General features: G+C 39.8%; 2 protein-coding genes across 2 annotated transcripts; one reads left to right on the forward strand and one right to left on the reverse strand.

Annotated features, from left to right (window-relative positions):
* Positions 1–2,137: 2,137 nt before the first annotated feature.
* On the forward strand, positions 2,138–2,656 carry LOC112014338 (embryogenesis-like protein). The gene has a single exon (XM_024046746.2). The coding sequence runs from the start codon at positions 2,138–2,140 to the stop codon at positions 2,654–2,656; it is 519 nt and encodes a 172-aa protein (XP_023902514.1).
* A 19,429-nt stretch (positions 2,657–22,085) lies between these two features.
* LOC112014756 (LRR receptor-like serine/threonine-protein kinase RGI5) lies at positions 22,086–26,220 on the reverse strand. The gene is given in 3 exon segments (XM_024047150.2): positions 22,086–22,681; positions 23,268–25,844; positions 25,847–26,220. Coding segments are annotated over 3 exon segments (3,252 nt in total). The 5' UTR covers positions 26,139–26,220; the 3' UTR covers positions 22,086–22,298.
* Positions 26,221–27,563: the final 1,343 nt, after the last annotated feature.

Here is a 27,563-nt window from a genome sequence, read left to right on the forward strand (position 1 = left end):
AGCTGTAACCCATCTCTCTCATTTCATCGTTAAAAACAAAAAAAAATATAACCCAAAAAAAAAAAAAAAAATCAAGATCTAAAAGTGATATTTTTAAGAATTGTAAGAGTTTTTATACTTTCACTCAAGAACACTAAAAGTAAAACCCAAATCAACCCAAAACTGGATCTAGAACCCAAGTTAAAACAAAAATTTTCTAAGACTCAAGGTTAAGGCCAAAACCTCTGTTAAAGATCAATGCTTTAAACAAAAAATTTCACAAAATACTAAACACCTAGGTCTGTCAAGGCTTGAGAAAAAACATGCTCATCTTCTTCTCTTTTTCCTTCATCCAAAACCAAAACCACCTTGATCTCCCAAGTATTCCGTTCAAAACCAAAAACCCACATGCTCAAATGCCCTCCCAACCACAATTAATCCTTCTTACACATTTAGATTCAAACCTCTTAACCCTAGTTTCAATTTCACAACAAATGGGTTAGGTTGTTCTCTGTCAAGACCTTACAACCCCCACCCCCCCCCCCACCCCCCAAATGCAAACTTCAAGTTCTCTGTCAAGACCTTACAACCCCCACCCCCCCCCCCACCCCCCAAATGCAAACTTCACTAGAAATTTTGTTGGATGAGCCAACCATAACTCTCTTCTCACTTCCGCCAAAAGCAAAGGACGCGGTGTTGGAAGCCTAGGGTCACCACTGGCCATGGCAGTAGAAAGTGGAGAAATGATGCTTGGAGTCATCAACGAAGAAAAGGGAGAAAGTGCGAGATTTAGAGAGTAGATGGAAAATTTAGCAAAATAAAAGAGAGAGAAATTAGATAGAGAATTTTTTTTTTCTTTTTTACAATTGTAAATACAACTAAGTAGATATATAAAGATTAGAGTAAGACGAGGGAGATTGTATTAGAGAAAAAAGAGGAAAAATAGGAGTTAAGAAGAGAAAAGAGGTGAGAGACATAAAATATAATAAAAAAAGACACATTTACCTCTCTTTTTAATGGTGAAAAGGGTGAGATGGGTTACGACTATCTAACGGAGGGCACCTCATGTAGGTTAAGTGATAACTTTTAAACCATGGATAGGTTTTGTTAAAACTAGCTAAACCATATGTAGGTTTACTGCAATTACCCTAAAAAATTATATAAAAATATATCTCACTTCTCTCTCTAATCTCTTTTTCTCTTACTCTTTCTCACCCACCCACCCACCACCACCACCATCACCGACTTTCCTAGTCACACCACCCACCATTGTCAAGCACAGAGAGCATGCACCACAATCAAACATGACCAAGAACAGATAACCTCACGATGACCCACCTCGACCAAACATGACCCACCACGACCCATGACCCACCACACCAAACACCAGAGCCACCACTGAAACTCAGCCCCAGACCCACAACCCACTACGCCGCTGCCACCCACCAACCCAAAACCCACTTTGGTCAATTGATCCACGCAGAGAGAGAGAGAGAGAGAGAGAGAGAGAGAAGTGAGTCAGGGAGAGAGAAAAAAATGAGATGATGTTTTGAGGAGAATGAATAAAAAAGAATATTTTATTTTTGCAATTGAGTTATAGTACTATCATAAATTTAGGATGGTATTGTAGCACAATTGTAAATTTTTTTACAATTACAACACCAAGTAATGCATCATTTTAGTAGTTTGATGTTGAAGTTTAGCTTATCTAAAGTTTTACAACCTCTGGAGTTGATGCTTTAAGTGGGCCTAGAGTACAAGCTTGCCAACTCAATTGATGTCAAAATGTTGTCAATTTGTTTTTATGTATGTAGCATTCCTGTAAGAAAAATACATTGAGAGTTAAATTAGCACAAAATTAGCTTATTTTTAACCGATTCTATTTTACTCTACTCTGCTCTCCTTCTTTTTCTCCTTCTATAGATCCAATTTTATCAGTTTAAAGTGACATGAAGCCCGCTTTGTCACAACTCACAGGTGAAAGAACCTAGCAAAATTGGATCCGAACCCAATACCCGAACCACTTAACTCCGACCCGACCGCTACCGAGGTCTAAAACTGAGCACAAGCCACAGCCTCTGCAATCTGCTGTCGTATTTCAGTTGTTGTGCAAAGTGCAGAGATTATTTGGGAAATCAAAAGACCAAAACAAACAAAAATGTATCGACCATCTTCATCACATCTTTCGCTGTCTAAATTGAAATCGTTTTTTAGACTCAGACACCCTTTTCATCGATCTCTAATACCCACTTCTTCATCTTCATCTTCATCTTCATCTTCCTCTTCCTTCCACTCACTCGTTTCAGACTCACCCACCTCAAATTCCAATCTTTTGCTTCATCGAACTCGCTCAATCTCACAAACCCACTTCACTGGAACTCACCTGAACCTCTTCAGGAAGTACTGTTCTGAGTCGGTGGACCACAACAAAGAGGTGGACACTATCAACCTCAAGTTCGCTGAAGCCAGGGAGGAGATAGAGATGGCTATGGAGTCCAAAGAGACTGTGTATTTCAATGAGGAAGCAGAGTGTGCTCGGGCTGCTGTCAAGGAAGTCCTAGACAGGTTTGAAGGGCTATTGGCCAAGTTGCCAGAGAGTCAGAGATCTGCGTTGCAGAGGTCTATGGGGCTTAAAATTGAGCAGTTGAAGGCTGAGCTTCAACAGTTGGATGAGTAATGAGGTGGGTCTATTTGGGTTTTTTCTCAATTTTGTTTCATTTTGTGGAAAACAATTTGGAAGATGATAGAGTTGGTTATTGCATTTGCGGTGGCTAAGAATAGAGATGAATTTTGAATAATGAATTGGCATTAGTTTATTCATAATAGATGAACGTTGCTAATGTGAAATTTACGTACTTACGAATTGGTGCTGCATTCAATGGCTTATGGAAATTTATGTTTTTACTTTTGTTTATTGTTCCATAGTTCTTGCATTTTCATTTCAACTAGTTAAGTTTAGAGTGATATTAATACAAGAGTACCTTACAGCTCTATGGGATTTTTAAAGGATAAATGATCAAGACAGGGTATTACCTAACCCTTACAACAGTTAACAGACATTCCAACAGAAAGGAATAAAAACCAGAACTAACCAACCAAAACAAAACCTCCCTAATGATCTAATGAGGTACTTATTGATTCTGAAAACGTCTAGAAGAAATAAGTTTTTTGAGAAGGAATTAATGCCACTAATAGAAAATAAAGAAAACCCATAATGATGGCAAAAGGCAGATTATGATTTTAACCCATAATAGGGCCACATCACTTGTCTATCTTGAAAGTTATGATACATTCTACTTTTTGGACTACAAGATGATTTAAAAACCATATGTTCCCCTTTCCTGTGCAAAGGATCTAACCAATGTCACTATCAATTGAAAAACCCAAGTTGGTTGCTTGATTGCAACCAGACCATCACTTCAGCTCTGACTCTTTAAATCAACTATAATATATTGATAGGGTTTCCTGATGCATTCTTTGGTGGCATTTGTTCACCAGCTTATACCCTGAGAGGGTTTCATGTGGTGCAGCGGTTGTCTCAAATTATGTTCTCAATTTTTCACTTCTCTTCTAGTCCTTGTTACACTTGTCCAAGACCCTAAATCATATCACGACTATTGAAATTCCAAATCCTGTTAGTGGGAACAGATTACTTTTTTCACAAATAAAGGAAAATAGTTTTCTCTGCTGCTAACCTGTGACTTGTATTAAACCATGATTGCTATAGAAAAAGTAGGAAACAGCTATCTGGGGAATACCACTATCCACAAATTCCTTTCAGCTTAAAAGTCTAATTACATCTTTATTTTTTTGATAGGTAATGTAAAATATTATTAATAAAAAAGCCAACCTGAGTACATTGAGGATGTATTATGGGGACACAATCAGGAACCAAAATTTCAACGATCAAGTAAAACAAGAAGGGAAAAACAAGAAGAATGAGACAAAGTCACACTCCATTCAAGGAGAGTTTGCAAGAAAAAGGACTTAATCTCTAGCGTAGAATGTTCACATCCCTCAAAACTTCTAGCATTCCTTTCATGCCAAATACACCATATCAAGCAATGAGGCACTAGTCTCCAAAAATCTATATTGTGATTTCGCTCAAACTTACCTTGCCAAGACTCAAATAACTCAATAACCTTATGAGGCATAACCCAGTGAATTCCAAACAAATAGAACACCAACGACCACAACTCACAAGCTATGGGGCAATGAAGCCCACTGACTTCCCACAACTATTGAACGTATAACACCAATCAAGAACTAGCACACGTCTTTTGCGAAGGTTGTCTATTGTTAAAATCTTACCTAAGGAAGCAGACCATGAAAAGAAAGCTACCCTTGGAAGAACCTTCGATTGCCATATCATTCTTCAAGGGAAGGATAAAAGAGTAGGAGGGTAGAAAGAAAGATAGAATCCTCTAATCTCAAAATCTCTACTCCTTGCTAACTTCCAACAAACCTTATCAGGACTAAACCCCTGCACTGTCGAAGAGTAGACCATATCCGTAAACAGATCAAAAGATTCTTGTTCCCATTCTTGCGGTGGACGATGAAATTGAACATTCCAATGAATCCTCCTAGCAGACCAACACATAACCTCTGCCATTGAAGAATCCCTTTCCCTACTAATACAATAAAGTTTTGGAAAAGCCATGCGGAGGGCACAATCCCCACACCACACATGCTTCCAAAAGGCTAATTACATCTCCCTTTCGCTGGTTTTTAAGCTAGTATCTTAAAAGCCACTAAGGGTAGAATCCTAAAAGAAAAATACTGTTCACTTCATAAAATACTTCATAATTTACATCTCATCAATTGTTGTTGGACCTTATCAGGACCAGGTTTAATTCTTGCTACTAGGCTCATGAAAGTTCCCTCAACAGATTCACTGTTGTTTGAAGAGTAATTTGCAACGTAATAGCTGCACTTTTGAGGATGGGGAGAGACCTCTGGATCAGTTGAAATCCTTGTTAATTCACACGTTGTTTGATTGGTCTTGTGCGTGGGGTTTTACACTTTGTAATTCTATTTTTGAGTTCCAAAACTCACTTTGTTTTTCTGTTCGATTTGTTGTAATTTTTTTTAAGATACTTTGTGTTCATCTTCGTGAACATGAAGTAATCTTCTCTTAATAAAATTTTATTTCTAATAAGAAAAGAAGAGTAATTTGCAACTTAAATGATCAACTGATATGATAGAAAATATAATGGGGCAGGCTGCCTGCCATTGTTTATATGGTACAAGTACTCCCTGAACGTTCAATGACAAGATAGCTACAGAAAAAAAAAAATGAAACTAAACCGTTATTTCTCAGAATCTGAATCACTTTTTGGATAAATTAAATAATGTTTCAGAGCTCACCTTAAAATGAATTTCTTCCTGCTGTTGAAACGCAAAATAAATTGAATAAAACTTGTAATAAATTACTACTCCTCCCAAAAGTTTAACTTTTGGATGGTGCAACATATGGGTCCAAGGCCACACACACCCCACCCCCTTCCAGGGGGGAAAAAAAAAGAGTGAGGGCCAACATGTGAACTTTTGAAGTTTGGAATTCTGATGAGCTGGGTTTGGACACGATATTATTATAAATTATCACTTATAGCTTGTTGACAAAGAAAGAAGTGCGAAGTCCCTTTGGGGACACTCGGGTGGTGGGCTCAATGGACTTGAAGGGTGTGCTGTAAATCCGAAGTTCCCAAGTTCCATCCACCACACTATCGGTCCATGGGGTTTCCGAGGTGCCTCATGGGTAGGAAGTAGAATAGTTTGGCCAAAAGCTGGGACACTAGTTCCTTATATAAATAAAAAAGGAAAAAAAAAGAAAGAAAGAAAAGAAAAGAAGGCAGCTCTAAGTGATATCTGCTGAAAGGAGGTGCTGGAATTTCTTGATTTTGATTCCTGCCCTATTACTATTCATTTCTTATATAGGGAAGGCATGATTACAACAGGATGAGGAAATTCTTGAATGGGACAGCTGGTGGGGACAACTCTTAGAAACTTCCTAGAACCCTCCTCACCCTTTCTAGAAGGGCACCACCCATACAACACAAGTGTACAACCCATAATATCCTCTTTCTATTTCTCTAATTCTCCCCTTAAAGTTCTATATGTCGTATAAGCCCAACTTGGAACATATAGACTCTAAATAACCCCTGTATAAGGTTTGATAAAAATATCAGCAAGTTGGTCTTCAAACTTCATAAGCAGTGTAGTAACATTTCCACTTAGAATCTTGTCTTGGACAAAGTGGCAATCTACTTCAATGTGCTTGGTCCTCTCGTGGAACACATGATTGGAAGCAATGTGTATAGTGGCTTAATTATCACAAGATAGTGGAATAGAAGTAGGTATTGTGAAGAATAACTTTTGAAGGAAATGTTTTAACCATGTCAGCTCACAAGTGGTATGTGTCATCGCTCTGTATTCTGCTTCTGCACTTGATCAAACAACTTAATATTTGCTTCTTACTTTTCCATGTCATAAGATTTCCTCCTAAAAAGGTGCAATGGTAGATCTTCTATCTAAAGGTAATCCTGCCCAATCTGCATGCCCTGATAGGAGACTTCCTTCAGATACTGAACTATCCGAATAGCAGCATCCCAATGTGAGGACTCTTGGGGCTTCTAGGAACTGGCCTATGACGCTAACTGCAAATGAAATGTTCAGCCTTGTGATGATAAGATGATTGAGTTTCCCAACAAGGTGACAATATCTGCTATGATCTGAAAATATTTCTCTATTTTCTCTTAAGAGATTCTGATTTGGATCCATAGGAGTGTCAACAGGGCGGGAGCTACATATTTCCTCTGAGATAAACTGATGCCTTGCTTAGATCTCACCACCTCAATGCCCATGAAGTAGCAAAGTTTTCCAAGATCTTTAGTGTGAAAGTGTTGTTTCAAGAATGGTTTCAATTTGATAATTCCATCAAAATCATCTCTAATAATGACTATGTCATCTGCATAAACAACAAGTAATATGTATCTGCTCAGGACTAAGTTGTGTAGAGCCATAGCCATGGATTTTGCCAACCATTGGCTAAGGCGATACTGTGTGATGATATAGCAAGATGATAATTAGTAAGATGAGTGGATGCATTAGTCATATGCTTAGTGGCACCCAAATCAAGGATCCAAGTATTGGAAGTAGATGAGGAAAGACAATGGGATGCAGTACCTGAGTGAGCTAGGGTGGTTGTGGAGGAAGATGCCACATGCTTTTGATGAACAACTAATTGAGCATACTTGTCTTTGGTAATGGAGACCAACTGTGTCTGAGACAGTAGAGGAGGGCTTTGATGCTGGAGTGGGCTTGTCCTGGGTGAATGCCTGATTGGCAGACCTAGGGGGTTTGCCATGGAGATCCCACTAGTAATCAAAAGTTTGGTTGTTATGCCTACAATGTGTGCACTTCTTTGGATCCAAATTGTTTCTCAGACTCAGACACCCTTTTCAACCATCTCTATGACCGAATTCTACGTCTTCTCTTGACTCACTCGCAATGCTTCCGTTTCCACTCATTCTAGACTGGATTCCTTTTCCCAAACCCAATTATAAGTTCCCCATTACACCTACACCCACCTCAAATCTCCATCTTTTACCTCATCTAACTCGCTCAAAACCACCCACTCACTTCATAGGAGCTCACCCTAAACTCCTGAGGAAATATAGTTTTGAGTCTAAGGAGTCGGTGGAGGAGTTGGACTGCCACAAAGAGGTGGTCATGATCATTCACAAGTTCGCTGAAGCCAGAGAGGAGATAGAGAAGCTATGGAGTCCCAAGAGACTGTATTTTGATGAGAAAGCGGAGTGCACTCAGGCTGCTGTGAAGGAAGTGTGACATACTGACATGTTTGAAGGGCTATTGGTCAAGTTGCCAGAGAGCCAAAGGGCGGAGTGGCAGAGATCAATGGGGCTAAAGATTGAGCTGTTGAGGGCTGAGCTTCACCAGTTGGATGAGTAATAAGGTGGATCAATTTGGGTTTTACTCCATTTTATTGTTCTATTTTTCTTTTTGGCTTTGTGTGTGTGGAGAAAATTTTTGAAGGTGATAGAGTTCATGATTGTGGCGACAATTTTGAATTAAGGAAATGTCATTGTGTTATCCAAAATAGATGGATGTTGCTAATGGTGAAATTGATGTACTTTTAATTGGTAGTGCATTCAATGGCTTATGGAATTTACTAATACTTTTGTTTATTATTTCATAATTCTTGCATTTTTATTTGAACTATTTAAGTTTGTTGTGATTTTCACATTAACTTTAACTACTTGAAACTAATGTAATGGTTGGAGTTTCTTGTTTCTTGAGGTTGAAGATCTAGTATCTCAATCATGTTATAAGTGTTGCAATTGTTAGAGTGATATCAATACAATACAAAAGTACCTTACATCTCTATGGGTTTCCTTTTTGTTTTTAGATTCATTGATTGAAACACTTGCACATCTCAGAACATAGGGTCCAAGCTGAACCACTAACAATTCAACATAGGGTATTAGTACCTAACCCTTGCATCAGTTTACAGACATTCCTATGGAAGGAATAAACTCCAGAACCAACCAAACAAAATAAAACCCCCCTAATGATCCAATGAGGTACTTGTTGATTCTAACACATTGAAGAAGAAATAAGGTTTTTTATTTTATTTTGATAGGATAAATTAGTGCCACAATTAGAAAATTAAGACAACAGAACTCATAATGATGGCAAAAGGCAGATTATGATTTTACCTATAATAGGACCACATCTCTCTTGCAAGTTACAATACATTCTATCTACTTTAAGAATACAACATCATTTGGAAAAACATATGTTCCCCTTTCCTGTTTAAAAGGACCTAATCTATCTTGCTAATCACCTGGTTGCTTGAGTGCAACCAGACAATCACTTCAGGTGTGAGTCTTCAAACCAAATACATGATATTGAAAGGGTTTCCTGATGCATTATTTGGTCGCATTTTTTCACCAGCTTATACCGTGATAGGGTTTCTTGTGGTTGTTTTGCGTCTCTTCCTTTTCTTGTCACACTTGTCCAAGACCCTAAATCATATCATGACTATTGAAATTTCAATTCATGTTAGTGGGAACTGAGTACTTTTAAAGTTGGGAATTGCGATGAGCAGGGTTTGAACACAATATTATGATAAATTCCCCACTTATAGTAAAAGTTTAAACTATTAGAGAAATTTAAAATTTAACTATGCTAACAATTAGCAAGGAGACTCATGACTGAAATTTATTCACTCGAAAACTGTGAAGTGAAATCTTTAGATTCATTAAATGAATTTTTTTAAGCTTTTGCAATTTAATATTGTTTTCATAAATATCTCAGTATACTTTGACTAAATTCTCAGTGTTATGATTCTCTTCTGTACGGTCTTCACTCTTCCACTTAATCCCAGTTTGGAAGCACCTACTGTGAATTACATATTAGAGACACAATGAAACAAAAGATTTAAACCAGAAAAAAATGTTGTAAGTAGTGGTGACAATAGTATATGCAGATATTTGATCCTAAGTTTTGTCTATTTATTATAGCCTTTCGTTGGTAGTCAGAATCTCACAGAGAGCGCAGAAATTTTTTCAAGGTAGTGAATGATTCTGGTTAAGAGTGCTTGGGTAGGAATTTTTTGATGGATTTCCTCAAATGGGGCATCCTTTAGGTGGACTTCTGTTGTCTCACTACCCAAAATGGATCAGTAAAACATCTCAGTTACATGTTAGTTTGTTAGGAGATGCAGGTTTATCAAAATACACTGAGTAGATTTTAAATGATTTTATGATGTACAGAGAGATTGTTATTATATCTACATAGAGAAGAAATAAAGAAGAAAAAGAAGGAACAAAAGGCATGTGATAAGTTCTGCATAAGGCATGTGATAAGTCATAAGAACATCAGAAAGGGCTAAAGGTGCAGTGAAATGGAATGCCATGTGGGGAACAATGGAAAATGGAATGGCTGTCTCTTTAGGACCAGCTGAACTTAGAGATCGAGCTAATTGGTTAAACTGATAAGGACAGGGCCCGAGTTCAGTTTTCCATTGCTTCACTTCTTTTTGTTTGTTTGTGACGAGACTATTATTATTATTATTATTATTATTATTATTATTTTGTTCTCAACTATCGTTATAAATTTATGCATTCTTATTGAGTTTCTCTTGTTATTTTTATGCTGTTATCAAGCTATCTAAACCTTTGAATTCATGCATGTAATAATAGGAGGGTCTGAACCTTTCTACAGGTCCAGAGACCGAGCTTTGAGTACTGAAATACCAGCTAAACTATAATGAACAAGCAGCCAAGCAGTAGTCTTTGAAAAAAAAAATGAAAGAAAGAAACTAAGAATATAAGGTTCTCTGATTGTCTATATCTTTGTCTTTCAGAAGCTGAGGTCCCCCACGCGTTTAGAGTAGGGCTAGACCACCAAGGTGGGAAAAGAAATCTGTTGACAGTTAATGATTGGATGAGGTTTGTTTATCAGAACAGGACATGATTTCTCATGTAATAGGCATGGGCATGGGGTGTCTGAATTCCTCCTTGGAAATAATCTCCACTGACTTCCCCATGAGAGATACTAAAACAAGATGTACACACTGCTTTCCCCATCCTTTTCTGGATTTTGTGATTTCTCTAATATGAGAAATTGACCTCTAGCTATTAAAGAAGGAAGCTCATTGAATAAGCATGTGTTTCACATACAAATTCTTTTAAGATTGACAGAGTTTCACATATTAGTAGCTTTTTTTCTATCAAATAAGGATAGCATTCATTTAAATAATTGACATTCAACCACGAGATAAATGTACTTTCTTCAGATTCGGGTAATGTCCATATTCTACAAAATTATTAGTAAAATCTTTATTCATTTTGGGTGGTCTAAGCTATCCTTTGTGATTGGCCTCTAGAATTTTGGTTTTAAGGCTGTGTTTGGTTCCCGTAAAATATTTTTCGGAAAATAGATATTTTTCGGAAAAGGAAAATATTTTCAAGTGTTTGGTTGTATTATGAAAATTGTTGGAAAATATTTTCATGTGTTTAGTTCTATTCTGAAAATGCTATTTTCTTACAAATTTTTCACATTTTCTCAGCTATTTTCTTAGCATCCAAACAAATTTTATTACAAAAAATTTCAAAATCACAGTCAATTCAACAACAAATTCCGGTAGCAAATTTCAGCAATCAAAAGCCACAACCACCAAAACATCACCACCACAACAACAACAACAATTAAACTTTAAAAAAACAAAACTGAGAGATCGAGAAAGAGAGAGCGATGGGTCTAGGTCTGGGTCGACGACGAGGTCGAGGTTCGTGGAAAGGCGAGATCGAGGAGGCGATGGGTCTGGGTCTGGGTCAAAGGCGATGGGTCTGGGTCGAGCGGCGTTGGAGCGATCGGCGCGGTGCTGCGATTTCCCTTTGATTAATCGGCGCGGTGCTGCGATCGACGCGAGACCGGTGCGATTGTCGGACTCGGAGTGAGCTGAGTTCTCTCTCTCTTTTGCGTTTTCCAGAAATGGTTTGAAGTGAAAATAAAACTGTAAAACCATTTCCGGGTCAAAGCAACATTTTACATGGTCAAATGAAAATGATTTCTAGAAAATGCTATTTTCAAAACCAACCAAACAACATATTTTATGGAAAATGATTGATTTCTTGAAATCATTTTCACCCAAAACAAACGCAGCCTAAATGATTCTTAAATGCCTTGTAGGCTAATTCAGAGATTACTTGGCTCAAATTATGTTTCAATGTGCTCTTTTTGGATGCACTCTTAAGGGTCCGTTTGGTTGGAGGTGGAATAGGGAGGATAGAAAAGAAATGAGAGAAAAGTGGAGAGAGAATATTTTTAGTAAGTGTTTGGTTGGAGGGAGGAGAGGAAAAAAAATTGGTGGGTGTTTTTCCTCAAAATGGGAAAAAAACTAGAGGGGAAACTCCAATGAAGGAAAAGATTAAAAATCCATGTGCAACGCGTACATGGGTTTCTCATAAATTCTTTGGTTTTTTTTCCCCTTTAATTTTTGTTGTTTTCTAAACCCGTCTGTTTCGGTTTTTTCTTTAATTTTTTTTCTTTTTATGTGGTTTTCTTCTTTAGTCTTTTTCTTTTTATGTACTTTCATTTGTGTGTGTGTGTGTGTTTTTTTTTTCATCTGTTTTGACTCCTTTGGTTTGTGTTCTTTAAAAAAAAAAAAAAATGAAGTGTCCTTGCACAATTTTTTTAATAAAAAAATATGCTACCTTTTGTTTTATTTAATAGAGACATAATTGTAAATTTCTTCTCAACAAATTTTCACCTTTTTACTTTTCCATTCTCCGAATCAAATATATATGAGAGAAATCTAAATCTCTTCTATACTTTCACTTTTTTCTCCATTTTCTATTCTCTCAATTTTCAACCCTTCCAACCAAATAGACCCTAAATGTCTGTTAAATGTTAACTAATCCCCAACAACAATATCAATTGGGGAAGGAAAGTGATGGTAGTGGTGGCAGTGGGGATAATTGCTAATTGACGAGGATGGATGTGGATGAGTAGTTGCCAGTAGCAATGGGCTAACAAGCCAAATGGTGGAGAAGAATTAGTGGTCAGGCAATTGGTAGTCATGTGCAATCAATGGTTGGTGATCCAGTGATTGTGAGTGATGGAAAGCAATGGCAAGGCCTATGAAGATGAGGGTGATATCGATTTTGGGGGCAGGAGGGAGGGAAGTGGTAGTGGCAACATAAAGGAGTTGAAATGGTTAGTGGGGAAAAAGCCAAAGCTTTATTGATAGTTGAGACGTGGGGATTTGAATCATGAATTTTCATTAGAAATATTAAGAAGTGTCAATTGAGTTACAAGATTTTTTATATCAACTAATATTTTTAGTTGGCACTGAACATAGGAAAGTGCAAAAATATTTGCGCCTGAAGAAAGACTTGAATCACGAAAATGGATAAAATCTCTAGATTTTCGTGAAGGATCTTTAAATTTTGAAGGTCCATTGGTAGAATGTGAAGATCTCTAAATTTTGGACATCCATTGGTAGGATGTGAAGATTTTACTGATCTTGTAATTTGAATTATTTATATTCGTTTACCTAATTGTTGACAAAGTCTAAAACTTTTAAGGTAAAACTTCCATTAAAAAATAAATTAGTAAATTTTATTACAGTAATTAATAATTTCTTTTTAGAATCAGTAATTAATAAATTAAATGAACTACGCACGGGTAAAAAGCTTGTTTTCTTGGGTAAAGAAAGCCTGCAGAGAGAACATTGGAAAGTGAGATGGTATTGGCTTTGTGGACAGCCTTAGGTGATCCAAAAGAAAAGGCGGCTTGGCATTTCTTTTGTATATATAATCTGTTTCTTCTTGGTATTTTGACTAATGATGAAGAACATGGGTTTAATTTTGCATTTAAATCAATTTGTTCTCTCTCCCTAATTTTAGTATCTTATTTTAAGTTTCTCCCGCAAATATTTATTATGTTGTCTCTCTTTGTTTGAGAATAGCTGTCTTCAAACCTGTTTTTATGCTGTGATAACAAAATTTTGCATACGAATATAATGGCCCGTGAGACTAAAATTGAGAGATATCAGTTGAGTACAAGATTTTTGGTTTCAGAAGCCAGTTCTAGTAGAGAAAAATTAGCAAGAATACTCTCTCTTTCCTAAATGCTAAAACCCAACAAGTTTGAACCAGATTCCCAGAAATAGGGCAAAGATTGCGGAAAAAGAAACCAGTGGTATAGAAAATGACCTAGTTCAGAAGAGAACAAAGTTTTTTCCTAGTGAAAATGGGCTGTCTTTGAAACTAGTCTATATTGGGGATCCTCCTTGTGGTGTTGAGGTTCCAAAACAAACAAAGACATTTCTGGCTCCACCTTTATCTTTTTGTGCCTTGAATTTGGTACCAAAGAAACAAAAAGAGAAGCATATTGAACTAATCATACATCTTGCAAATTGCAATGTCTACTGCTACCATCTTATAAATGTTCCAATGATTAACTTTTTAACAATATTATATATACATTTAAACAGATGAAACACTAATTCCATCCTACTACTATATCTTCTTTTTGACCAATACTTTTGAGTTATTAAAAAAGTTGGGGGGGTATGGGTATGGTCCTTTTTGAGAGAATTTTGTGACATGGGAGACAAATCTCCTGTCTTGCGTAGGCAACGCATGTGGGGGGAGGACTGAGGAGAAGAGAGGCATGGCCAGTTTTCTGTTTGTCTCCTCTTATCCTGCGGCACAGGGCCTACATAAAATATATACATGTGCTTAGTTTGCTTCCCCAGTTTCTTCCAAACAATAATTATCACATGCATTGGATATATGTATCATCACTCTTATAAAGTGTGAATTTTACATGACTGTGGTCTGTAGAATTTACACGCTATAACAGGAATGATACATATATCTGATGCATGAGATATTTAAGAGTCAGTTTGATTTAGTTTTTTGTTTTTGTGCTTTTTGAAAACATTACTTTTATTAATTTATTGCTGCATTTTGCAATTGCAGTTCAAAAGGTGCAACGCGTTAATGTAAAATAATGATAGTAGACCAATAAGTGCGATTTTGTAAAACCTACCAAATGCCAAACGGAAGCGTTTACAAAATGGTTTTGTGTTTTGGGCTCGAAAAAGTGAAACTACACGGGCACTAATTGTAGCTTGCTTTTTCTTTTTGTAAGGAAAAAAAATTGTAGCTATTAGAAGTATGGAGTTTTTGTTTAGCATGGTGAAGGTTTTCAATTTCATAGTTAGAAAAACTCGTTCGTCAGCCCTATATTTAATTACTAATATGAAAATGCTACAACCCCTGAGATTGTTAATCTCTCTCTCTATAGGGGACTGTGACTAGTGCAACTCACTCTGTGTCATTGAGTAAAATTAAAGGTAAATTCAATTAGAACTAGGCTTGTGCATATTTTGGAAAAAAGAAAAGAAAAGAAAAAGGTTTTTCAATTGTCTGCATTAGAAAATATATAATTTTTTTGGTCAAAAAGTACCAAAACAATTCACAGACAATCTGAGCATAAATTTCAGAAACATTGGAAGAATTGGATTGAACAAAAAGAAATAAAATTCTATAACCTTGGGTTGGATGAAGAACTTAAAATTTGGAAAAGGACCTAATAATTATAAATTTTATGGTTTGAAAAAAAGAGGAAATTCACGGATTTATATTCATACACGACACCACAAAAATGTCACCTCGTTCCAAGAAACCAATGACCACAAGAGACCATGACGATTAACGGAAAGGAATGGCAATGAACGTAATGGTGGGGCATGGATTCTAAGAAACAAAGCGCACGCACATTTTGCGGCGGAGCACAATTTTTTTTTTTTTTTTTTTTTTTTGCCTGAAGACAGGGGAAGCTGATAAATTCGAAGGAAGGCGACTAAGTTCTGGTTGTCCGAGGACCAGAAACTGTACAGACGCTCCTACTCGGGCCATACTTGTTATGCATGCATCCCGAGGAAACTGAGACATTGCTAGAAGAGCTGCACGAAGGAATCTGTGGTAGCCACACTGGAGGCAGGTCCTTGGCTCACCGAGCCCTCACCCAAGGCTATTGGTGGCCTAACATGCAAAAGGAGGCACGTGAATACGTTAAAAAATGCGATCAATGTCAGCGCTTCGCTCCCAACATTCACCAGCCAGGGGGAAACCTTAATCCGCTATCTAGCCCATGGCCTTTCGCCCAATGGGGCTTGGATATCGTGGGACCCTTCCCCAAAGCTGTAGGAAACAAGAAGTACCTCCTGGTCGGAACTGACTATTTCACCAAGTGGGTCGAGGCTGAGCCCTTAGCCAATATCAGGACGTTGATGTGCAAAAGTTCGTGTGGAAGAATATTGTCACCCGGTTTGGGGTTCCTCACACTCTCATCTCAGACAACGGCTTGCAGTTTGATAGCAGGTCATTCAGGAACTACTGCAGTGAGCTGGGAATCACGAACAGATACTCCACTCCAGCCTATCCCAGGGTAATGGGCAGGCAGAAGCCGTCAACAAGGTCATACTGAATGGCTTAAAGAAGAGATTAGATGATGCGAAGGGCAAATGGGTGGACGAACTCCCGCACGTACTATGGGCTTACAGGACTACGCCCCGTAGGTCTACTGGGGAGACCCCTTTCTCAATGACTTATGGGGCTGAAGCTGTCATTCCTTTGGAGACTGGGTTCCCAACGATGAAAACAAGTTCATTCAGCCCGGCCGATAACGATGAGCAACTACAGAGGGGTTTAGACTTGATTGAGGAAAGGAGGGAGAATGCAATGGTTCGACTGGCACATTATCAACAAAAACTCAGGCAAGGCTATGATGCTAACGTAAAGCTAAGGCCACTAGAGCCTGGTGATCTAGTGTTGAGGAAAGTTGTAGGCACCGCAAAGAACCCGGCTTGGGGAAAACTTGGGCCCAATTGGGAAGGACCATATCGTATCACCTCGGGAGCAGGCATTGGAGCATATTTCTTAGAAGACCTAGACGGTCATGTAATACCGCGCCCATGGAATGTAAATAACCTCAAGAGGTACTTTTATTGACCAAAATCTTCTTCAACCGATGTGACAATTCTCTGCGTAAATATTCATTCTATAGTGTTTAAACTTAAACCCAATCATGCCTGTAGTCCTCGGACCAGATGACTTGGGTTAGTTAGCACTCAGTTACAATTCTATAGTGTTTAAACTTAAACCCAATCATGCCTGTAGTCCTCGGACCAGATGACTTGGGTTAGTTAGCACTCAGTTACAATTCTATAGTGTTTAAACTTAAACCCAATCATGCCTGTAGTCCTCGGACCAGATGACTTGGGTTAGTTAGCACTCAGTTACAATTCTATAGTGTTTAAACTTAAACCCAATCATGCCTGTAGTCCTCGGACCAGATGACTTGGGTTAGTTAGCACTTGGTTACGGTTCTATGGTGTTTAAACTTAAATCCTATCATGCCTGTAGTCCTCGGACCAGATGATTAGGGTTAGTTAGCACTCAAATACATTCGAAACCCATGATCCTTGAATCAATCGACAGGTTAGTCAATACGCCCCCACGCAGCTGCCTTCGCTGGGGTTTTTAATTGTTGCAATTCCTTATTGCGTTTAAATTGATTCTAATTTACATATATCTTCCTCCGTTATGTTTTAGTCCGAAACCGAGGGGTAACGACTTATGTTTTACTTGGGAAGACATGCAAAACTCGCGTATGCACTTATTCTAATCATTGCTCATCAATAACTCTTATTCGGCCTGTCCTTTTCAATTTTAGTTTTTATTATTCACATTACCAGTACGATGCATCAGTCAAATTATTCACATTATTATTGTGTCACAATTGCAATGAATGATTGTATGTACGGCAATAATAGATAATAAAGCGAGTATCGAGGACACCAAAGATAAAAAGGGGGGCCACTTCATTCAAGAAAGAAACAGTACTTAAATCAGTAAAACAAGAAAGGAAAAACTACGATCTCTTAAGCAGAGAACAAAAATGCAAAGGCAAAATGAAAACCCTATATTTCTATTCTTTTGCGGGAGGAAGCACGGGGTCAGCAGCTTGGCTTGTCCGAGCAGTGGCTCTAGGAGGCTTTTCCTTGGGCTCAGAGGGAACTTTCTCTTCGCCGGACCCTTGGCCTCTTCCTTTGGCTGCATCAACTGGCTGATCTTTGGCGCCTGGCTGACCAGTTTCTTTACTTGCACCAAGGGTGGACGGAGGAGCCTGGCTGGTCTGGCTTGGCCGAGAAGCCTCGAGAGGCGGGGGAGCCGAGGAATCGTCCACTGGGTTCTCTTGGATATCTGGATCGTAGTAGACACTCCCAGGTAACCTCAGGGGAGAGTCCGAGGCCACTCCAGCTGCGTCCAAGGCCTTTGCCCAAGTTTTGTCGCAGTACTCGCGACAAACTGTGGCAAACTGCTCGGTGAGCTGCTGTGCTGTCTCATCTGCCCCCAGCTGGTACGCTGCCTTCTTCTCGGTTTCAATTGACTCCTTGGCCAATTGAACTTTTTGCTCAGCTGCTTTGGCGTTCCCTCTAGCCTTCTGCAGCTCGGCCCTGAGGCCTTTTACCAGCTCCCGTTCGGTCGCTAAATTGACCTCTGTGGCATTCAGCTGTTTTCGCTGCTCCTCGGCTTGTTTTTCAGCGTTTTTAAGCCCAGCATCGAGGCTCTTTTTCTGGGAGATCGCCTCCTTGAGCTCCTCGGACATCTGAGAATGCTCCTCTTTCAGCCTTCCAAGGGATGCCTCCGCCTCAAGCCGGGACTGGGTTGCTGCTTGGGCCTTGACCCAGGAGTCCTTGTTCAAACCCTCAGCCACGTAGACTTGCTGAGTAACCTGCATGACAACACTTTCAATGTGAAGAAAAGAAACAAAGCCAACCAGGTATAAGACTTAAACTCGTAAGTTGTGCACTTACCATGGCTAAGTCCCTCTTAAGGGACATGAAGAGCTCCTGCGCATTGAAGCGCCTGTAAGACTCCATGTCATGGGGGAGGAGGAGTGGTTGCTGCAGGGCTTCGGCGACGTAGCCTGCCCTCCCTCCGTCATAATTCCTGAGGGAGGTATCCCACAGGATTGGGGCGCCATCCAGCTCCAGTTTGGGAGACCAGATTCGCGGTCCTCCCCCTCGGCGGACATCGGCCACGAAAGCCTCTTCTCGGCTTTCGGTAGACGGGGCTCTATATGCTCGGTTGTCCACCACCTTCTGCTGCTTAGCCCCTTTGTCTGGCGGCGCTTGTTTTTCTCCGACCTCAGAGTGGGGTCTCTTCTTCTTCAAGTCTGGATTGGGCTTCAGACTTGGGTCAGGAACCTGCGTAGACACTGGAGGCAGCGTCACTACTGTTGACGTTCCAGCACCTTTCTGCTCGGGCTTTTTCCCCCTGCCCTTCATCAAACTCCTCAGGTCCATATTGTCGTCCGAGGAGGCTTCAGAGAGTGTAGCTAACAGATTAAGGCGAATGCCTGAGTGCCTGTCGGTATCCTCCTCGGCGTCTGAAACCTCTATCACTCGAACGTCTCCTGAACCCTCGCCCTCAAACTGGAATCTATCTATCTGCTCCTCTAGCGAGGAGGTGGAAGAGCCAACCCCTTCGCCTTCAGCCGCCTGTACGAGAGGGACTTGCTGGAGTGGTTGGACGAGAGGGGTATAGCTTGAGGGCGTGGATGTGGTACGGGTTCTAGATCATACGGCGCCAAAAAACCCTTCCAACCAACGTCAATACGAGCAAGGCGATGGTCCCCCTGAACAATTGCGTTGCCGACCGGTTGGTAACCCTTTGGATATCCTGTGTAGCCCAGAATCAGGGGAGCTGATCGGAGCTGTCCGTCTTCGCTCACAAAAATCTCAGATCTCAACAGGAAATTGAGGGCGGCAACGTTCGTAAGGCTTAGCCGAGGAGATACGTGGTTTTTATCTGTTTCAAGGCACAGTAAAGCTATGTTAGGGACTCAAAAACAGTAGCACAAAAAGAACCAAAAACGATTAGAAGACTAGGACTCTAGGCCTATGGTTAGTGTGCCTAAATCTAACATGGCCCACCTGGCTTTCCACGCTTGGTTGGGCAGTGATGGCCGTCATGCCATGCACCGAGACGATCACATAGTCGTCTTTCATCCCTTTGTTGGATTTGGGGAGGCAAGAAATGAGCCTGACCACGTCCGACCGGGATTTTAAGTAGTACCCCGCGTCTTGCTGGCTGTGGCATTCGTACAGATGTACTACATCGAGCCAGGTGAGGCCCAATCCTAGGTGGAGGTTAAGGTGTTCAATGGCCCCTAGAATCCTAAACATGTTGGGCGCGCACTGCCAGGGAGTGATCCTATGGTTCCGGAGATAGCTAGTGGTAATGGGGCCATGGGGATGGTCATCCCCCCTTCTTTGAAGGCGATAAGAGGAATAACCACTTCTCCCGTCTCCCGGTCCGTTAGAATCTTTTCTGGGGGCAATACCTCACACCCACGTTGGGAGGGATGTGGTACGTGGCCCTAAATGCTTCTAATCGCTCAGGGGTATCCACCATGTACTCGAGTTTTCCCATGGTGCTTGTTGAAACTGTTGGCCGAAGAGAAAATTAAGAGGTGTGGTAAACGATGACTCACCGGGACTAAATCGGAGAGAAGATTTCAGGCTTGTAGGAGGGTTCTTGATGGCTCTGAGGAAGCCTGAAAGCAGCGATTGGGAGTTTTGGACGGAGCGGTGCGTCTGTTCTCTCTGGAGCGTCTGAAGATTCACGAAGTGAAGAAGAAATAATGTCCTCTGAAGCTTTATACGGGTCAAACGAAGGGTCAGGAGCACTCCCGCCCAAATTTCAAGAAAAACCGCAGCGTTGGATCATTCAGTCACCGTTGGATATGAAGGACAAAGCGCCACCTGGTGCAATTAATGCAGCGCCTGGGGAATAAGGAAACCGCAGCGGCATTAATGAAGCGACAGCTCCTACGCTTATGCACGTGCCAGTTCAAATTTGCCTGTTTACAAGCTTTTGTTCCAGGGCAGGTCAAAATCCTACTTTTTCTCTTCGGATGCGTACGAAAAACTACAATTTTGAGGGGCTAATGTGGGGGAGAAAACCCAGCCCAACTTATTGGGCCCAAGGCCCTGAATGAGGAACACTCTTCATCCGAGGAGATGGGGCTTTCAGTCGGATGCCCACGCCAATGGGGGATGCCTGGAGATGAACACGTATTCCATCCGAGGAGATGCTCATATGTCCGAGTAGTCATGAGCCCTCGGATCCGAAGAGGTTTGATCAAGCACGAGTATGGGAGGTTCAAGTGATCTATTTGACAAGTGTCAAGAGGGAGAGGAACCTCGGACACACATAAAGATAACGGCAACGGAGAAATATCAAGGAGGCATACTTCANAATAAAGGAAATCAATGAATTGTCATTTTTGTCTCCAATTTGAGAAATGACATCTAATTTGAAAAATGACAAATAAAAAGTAAGGATTAGTTCAAAAAAAAAAAAAGTAAGGGTAAAAAAAAATTACACATTTTTCTCCTTTTCATTATTCTTGAGCCAAATAATTAAATTAATAATAGGACACGTGACATGATAAGAGCGCCCTATGTGAGAAGACTTTGTGAGTAAGAGTGACAAATCAGAGAGAGTTCAATTAAAGCCAAAGAAAAGATAAGTGGCATTAATCTATTGGAAGCAACATGCAATTGAGAAGAGTGGTAGTTACTTTAAGCCGTTACTCCAACTGAGGTATGCACCAGACAAATAGAGTAATGCGACAATAGTTGCCTCAAAGTGGTTAGAAGACGTTACTCAACCTTATCATTTGCACGATATTTATTTAGTAAAGAAGGTGCAAATAAGAACATGACACATGAAAAGGAGAGCAAGCTTAATTGTCAAAACCTAGTATAAATAGAAGAATTATTCTTAAAAAAAAGGCATGCACAATCAAACAAAACTCCGGGTATAATTTGTACTTGTATCTGTATCAAGTATTCTTTAGGCAATCCGTAGGCTTGTATAAGGCTTTATACTTGTAAGTTTGTACTCATGTTCTTAATTTAATTAGGTGTTAAATTTGTTAAGTAGGTTGTTTACTTTTCCTATAGTTTATTTTACTTCGAGTTGGGCTTCGTAAATTAGGCTTTGTAATCTAGGTATTTTTTTCATTTTCATTATTTGTTCATTGCGCAAAAAGTCCTATTAAAATAGGCGTTTTTAGACCCCAAAACCTAACCCTCAAAGTCTGATATCTACTTCGAGTTCGAGCCAGTGTGAACCACTTTGAGTGAACTGAAATTGAAATATCATTAAGGGACCAAAGTTAATATAAAATTGGTTTCTACTCAAACAGTTCTCTTACAATTTCACTTCACTATTGTATAATCTCTGGGTTGGTCTAATATAAATTTTTGAAGCCATCAAAGAATTTATTCTAATAATTTTAGATGTGTTTTGGACAAGGAAGTTTTCACCTTTTTTTTATCCGATAATTGGAGGAAGGAGATATAAACCTATGACATTTTCATTAGGCTACAAGACTCTGCACATACTCGTATACTAGTCAATTGTTTAAAATGCTTTGGACTCGTTAACCAAAAAGAAAAAAAGAAAAAAGAAAAAGGGAGAGCTGTGTGACATGAAGCAAAACCAACCACATTCATGTTTCTAAAACTGTACAAGCCCAAGGCCACCATTGAAACTCAATGGTGCCACTACCATAAGCTTACTTATCATTTCCCAACACTAACACCACTGGTTCCTTCTTATCTTGGGATTGAAAAGAAAATCAATCATTGATGCCTAAAGAAAAGAAAACAAAAAGGAAAACCAAAAAAAAAAAAAAAATCAACTTTGATTTGAGGACTGCTTTATTAGAGGCTGAGAAGTCTTCCCCCATTCTTCAGGTGGGCTCTTCACCTCCATTAATAGTGCCACCACTTCCTTCATGGTTGGCCTTTCTGCTGGCGAAGAGTTTACACAAAACATAGCAATTCCTAGTGTTTGAAGCATCTCTTGCACCATTTGATCAGGTAAGCCTTGGAGCTTTGTATCTAGTATTGATACAGCAGGTTCAAAGCTTCCCATCTTCTTTTTCACCCACTCAACAATATGGAGCCCATCACCTAACTGGGACTGAACTGCACCTCGCCCACTTAATATTTCCAGCAGCACCACTCCATAGCTGTAGACATCACTCTTCTCTGTTATGTTCATGGTGTATCCATATTCTGTATTGAACATTGAAATCTTATTAGAAATGCAATTGACAATGCAGGTTAAAACAAATGAATCTCTAACAATGCTGTGATTCTGTGAAGGCTCTACTGGATGTCTTTCATCTTAGCCTTTTGTAAACAATAGATAGAGCTTAATTGGGCTTAATTTTCCATGGCATGGGAAACATATGAACTCTAGGATCTAAAGAAACAATTGAGTATCTAAGAACAATTAAGTCTAGGTACACAACATTTTCACAATTGTTGAGATGACAGATTGTGATTGGTGTACAATAAAAGTGATGTTAGTGGTTGTTTAATATAAAAGTGATGCTGCAGTAATCACAATTTGCCACCTCAAATGTTGTGAAATTTGTTATGTCCGTAGTATTGTTGATCTAAGAAACCGAAACGGGATGAATCAAAGTTGAACAAAATTGATATACATCTCCTATAATATCTTCAAGAATGTGCATGATGGAACAGTAATCTCTGCAGGTTAAGTGTATAAACAAAAAATCTTATCGAAGGACAATGCTTTCAGAATATATAAAGCAAGCACTAAGTAAGAGAGGGAGGGAAGATCAAGAATACTTGCCTGGGGCAATATAACCATAAGAGCCAGCTACCCTTGACATTGCATGGTTATAGTTTGGAGAGTTCATCAACTTTGCAAGACCAAAATCTGCCAGGTACGCTTCAAATTTGGAATCGAGAAGTATATTATTGCACTTAACATCTCTGTGAAGAATTGCTGGCACACAATCATGATGAAGGTAAGCAAGACCCTGAGCCGACCCAACAGCAATCTTGTACCTAGTTTCCCAATCCAAGTTCCTATTCCCCTGCAACAGCTGTTGTAGGTTACCATTAGAAATGTAGTTGTAGAGAAGTAGCTTGACACTTCTATTGGAACAGTATCCTAGCAACTTCACAATGTTCCTATGTCGAATGTGTCCAAGAATTTGAATCTCCGACGCAAAAGAGTCCACTGGTTCCTCATCTCGTTTAGTTTTCCAGAGCTTTTTCACTGCAATCAAGTCCCCATTGGGCATTTCTGCCTGGTAGACAACCCCAGAACAGCCTTTCCCTATAACATTTTCATCTTTCAAGCAATCCAGGATGTTGTCAATGGTGAAGTTGAGCTTTTGAAATGGGATGAAAGTCCATGGATAAGAGAAGTCTTCAGCCCCTGAAGAAGATGGCGATGTTCCTGAAGATTTATCCACAACATACTTGTGATTACGCGTTAGTATAATCCACGATGCAAGAACTGCCACAGTAACTGAAGCCAGAATTAAACAAACCAAACCTACAATTTTGGCAGATTTTAATCCACTTCTCCTAATGGGACCGAAAGAGCATGTAGACCCATCAAGGGACTCGCAAAGATTCGGGTTCTGAAAGTATGAATTTGAGGATAAAGTTTTGAAGAATGGTGTCACTGGAATAGGACCTGAGAAATTGTTGTAGGAAATGTCAAGGGAGGCAAGACTGGTTAAGGAACCCAGAACTTCTATTTTACCATAAAGCATATTATGGGAAAGATCAAGCGATTGTAGCTGTGTCAAACTGGCCATTTTCTCAGGTAATTCTCCTGTAAACCCATTGTAGCTCAAGTCCAAACTGATTGTCAAGCTTGTCACATAACCAATTTCAGGTGGAATTGCACCAGAGAGGTTGTTGTAGCTCAAGTCAAGCAGAGTTAGTTTCCGCAAGTTCCTCACGGATTTCGGGATTGAGCCTGTCAGCAGATTATTGTTGAGAATGAGCTTGTTCAAGTAACTCATATTTCCAAAGCTCTCAGGAATTTCACCAGTGAAGCTGTTCCTGCTGAGATCAAGCTGCTCTAAATTCACAAGCTCACCAAGCTGAGATGGGATTTCCCCGGTAATGTAGTTATTGTGCACATCCAATAGCTCGAGAACAGTGATGTTAGCAATCTCAAATGGAAGGCCACCAGAGAAATGGTTCATGTACAAGTCAAGAAACACAAGATTCTGCAATTGGCCTATCTCTTTAGGAATAGGACCAGAAAGCTGATTCTCCCCAAGCCTCAATCTCACTAAAGACTGACAATTGGCAACACTTGGGGGCAACCTTCCTGATAATGAGTTCCCTAGAAGCAGAAGCTTGCTCAGCTTCTTCAAACCGAAAATCTCTTCCGGTATAGACCCGGTAAGCCTATTCCTTGAAAGGTCAAGCACATATAGTTCAGTGCAGTTCCCAAATGAAGATTGTATGGTTCCGGACACCAAATTACCCCACAAGAAAAAATTTTGCAACAATTTCAAGTTACCAAGTTGCCATGGAATGGTACCTGATAACTGATTCTTTTCAAGCTGAAGAGCAGTGAGGCTTGTGCAATTGCTCAATTGCCACGGAATTGTCCCCGTTAGTGCATTATCGGATAAATGAAGCTGTTCGAGCACTGCTAGCTTCCCCAAGTCACCTGGGATTTCTCCAGAAAGTTCATTGGCAGAGGCATCAAGAACCACAAGCGATGAACAATTGGAAAGCTCAGCTGGGATTGGTCCAGATAATGCATTTCCCCAAACAAGCAAACTAGTAAGCTCTTGCAACTTACCCAATTGAGGAGGGATTGAGCCAGTGAGCTTGTTCATGTACAAATACAAGTTCCTCAGCTCAGAACACTGACCAAGCTCAGGAGGTATAGAACCAAAAACCTCAGTCTCATACAGTGACAAAGTTTGGAGATTGACTAAGTTTCCAAATGTGGGAGGGATCACACCAGAAAGACCAGTGGCGGCAGCACCAAATGTAGTGAGATTGGTGAGTAGTCCTAATTGTGCAGGAATTTCTCCTGTTAGATATGGGTTCCCACCAACTCTAAACTGTTGAAGGGAAACCAAAGAGCCTAGTTGTGATGGGATTGACCCATTAAGAAGATTGTCTTGAAGACAAAGAACTTGTAATGAGCTTAGTTTGGCAAGCTGTGGAGGTATCCTACCAGACAATCTGTTGGAGTTCAAGAAAAGGAACTGGAGGGAAGAGAGAGTGCCGAGTTCTGGAGGAATAGGACCTGAGACGGAATTGGAGGAAAGGTCAAGGAGGCGAAGATAAGTGAGTTTGCCAAATGAAGAGGGTATGGTGCCAGAGACATTGGTGGAGGATAGGTTGAGAAGTTGCAAACAAGAGAGGGAAGAGAGCTGTGGGGTAGAGAGGAAAGGTTGAGGAATGCGTTGGGGATAGAGAGAGAAATAACTCTGGTTTGCGGAGAGCAAGTGATGCCTTGCCATGAACATGGGGTTGAGCTTGATGGGTTCCATGAGGAGAGAATAGAGGATGATTCTTTGGCAGAAGGGTCTGCAGAAGAGAGAAGGGAGAGAAGGGCTTGTCCATCAGGTGAGAGAGAGGTAACCAGTAAGGTTTTGTTCATGGTAATAATGTAGAAGAAGAATAGAGAAAATCTGGCAACAAAATGGTTGGCATTTTTCATTTGGGCCATGGAAAGTGATGAAGGTTACGGTTGAGAATGGAGTACTAGTGGCTCTTTGTGGTGGTAGCTAAGTTAGAGACGGAAAAAGTCCACTCTTAGGAGAAATATCAAGGAGGCATACTTCAACCACCACATTTAATGCACTGTACCTACCTTTCTGGCCGCATTTATGTGGACAGGACACCTGAACAGTGCTTTCTCAGCTACCGCCACTCACATAAGGCTAAAGGTGGGATGATGGGACATGTACTCAAGTGGGAGCCTGGATGATGAACAAGTGGACGTAGGAGATGTAAGAAGGTAATGCTATATAAGGGAAGGGTACCCCTGATAGAAGGGGGAGGAAAAACAGGAGAGAGAAAGGAGATATTAGATGGTTGTAGCTCCAGAAATTGTAATCTTTGATTATCAATGAAAAACATCTCTTCGGACAGAATACTCATATTAGTCCGAGAGCACATTAATTCAACTTCTCGCATTGGTGTTGTTGTTTAATACTGTTATTTTCATTATTTGCCTAGCCCTTTCGCCCACTCTCTACAAAATTTATTGTTTTGGGCTCAGTGGGTTCCGAATCCATACCTCCTTGGGCTTGGGCCGCAAAAACTGACCCTACAATATTAATTGGGGTTGGCCACATCTATGATTGAACCCTTTTTTTTAAAAAAAAAAAAAAAAAAATTGGGTGCTAACATGAATGTCCAAACTTCGAAGTTTTTTGAACAGCTAAGTATTCTCTCAAATGATTCTAAAAAAATAATGGTATTCTCTCACGTGCATGTGTAGTCTCCTAGTATCCTAAGATGCTAGCTAGAAGTTGAAGACAATTATGCGATTGATATCAACTTATTTAGCTTTTGCTAATTGCTTTTTATAGAAAGTGTGCTAAAATATACTTGTGCTTTGAAAAAATGAGAAAAAAAGTGAAATTTTAAAAAAATTGTACATAAAAGCAAAAGGTTAAAAACTTTTTTTTTTTAGAAACAATTAAACACATGCACACAAACAAGAGGGAAAGAAGTTCTAAGCTCAAGCCAAATAGATCTAATTTATATGGGTTTCATTCAAAAAATTTATATTAGCTACGTATTACAAAACTTTTTTTTGTCTTGGGTACAAAATATAAAACACTGACATAAACATGGTTTATTAAAAATAATAGTTGTAAGGTTAAGGGCCTAACTGGTATATTGGGCCTTGAGCCTTGGCCGAGAGTACAGTAATTCGAGAACAAATAAATGGTGTTCGATGGGCAAGCTTAGAATCTAATGAGCAAGATATGAATGAGAGGGTGGTTCGAGGAGGAATGTCTTCTCGGATAGGTTAAGCATAGCTCAAATGCGTATCCTAAGGTTTAAGGTAATCTTCTAGGAAGCTCTAGGGATAGGGGCGTGTATCTCAAGTGTACCAGGAGGCTGGGAGCTCTTTCGGAAA

The sequence above is a fragment of the Quercus suber genome, unplaced genomic scaffold (assembly GCF_002906115.3).
Source record: "Quercus suber isolate HL8 unplaced genomic scaffold, Cork oak 2.0 scaffold_121, whole genome shotgun sequence".
Lineage (NCBI taxonomy): Eukaryota > Viridiplantae > Streptophyta > Magnoliopsida > Fagales > Fagaceae > Quercus > Quercus suber.

What these genes read in the sequence shown, in the direction of transcription:
- LOC112014338 (XM_024046746.2), top strand. Translation starts at nt 2,138, where the DNA reads ATGTATCGACCATCTTCATCACATCTTTCGCTGTCTAAATTGAAATCG.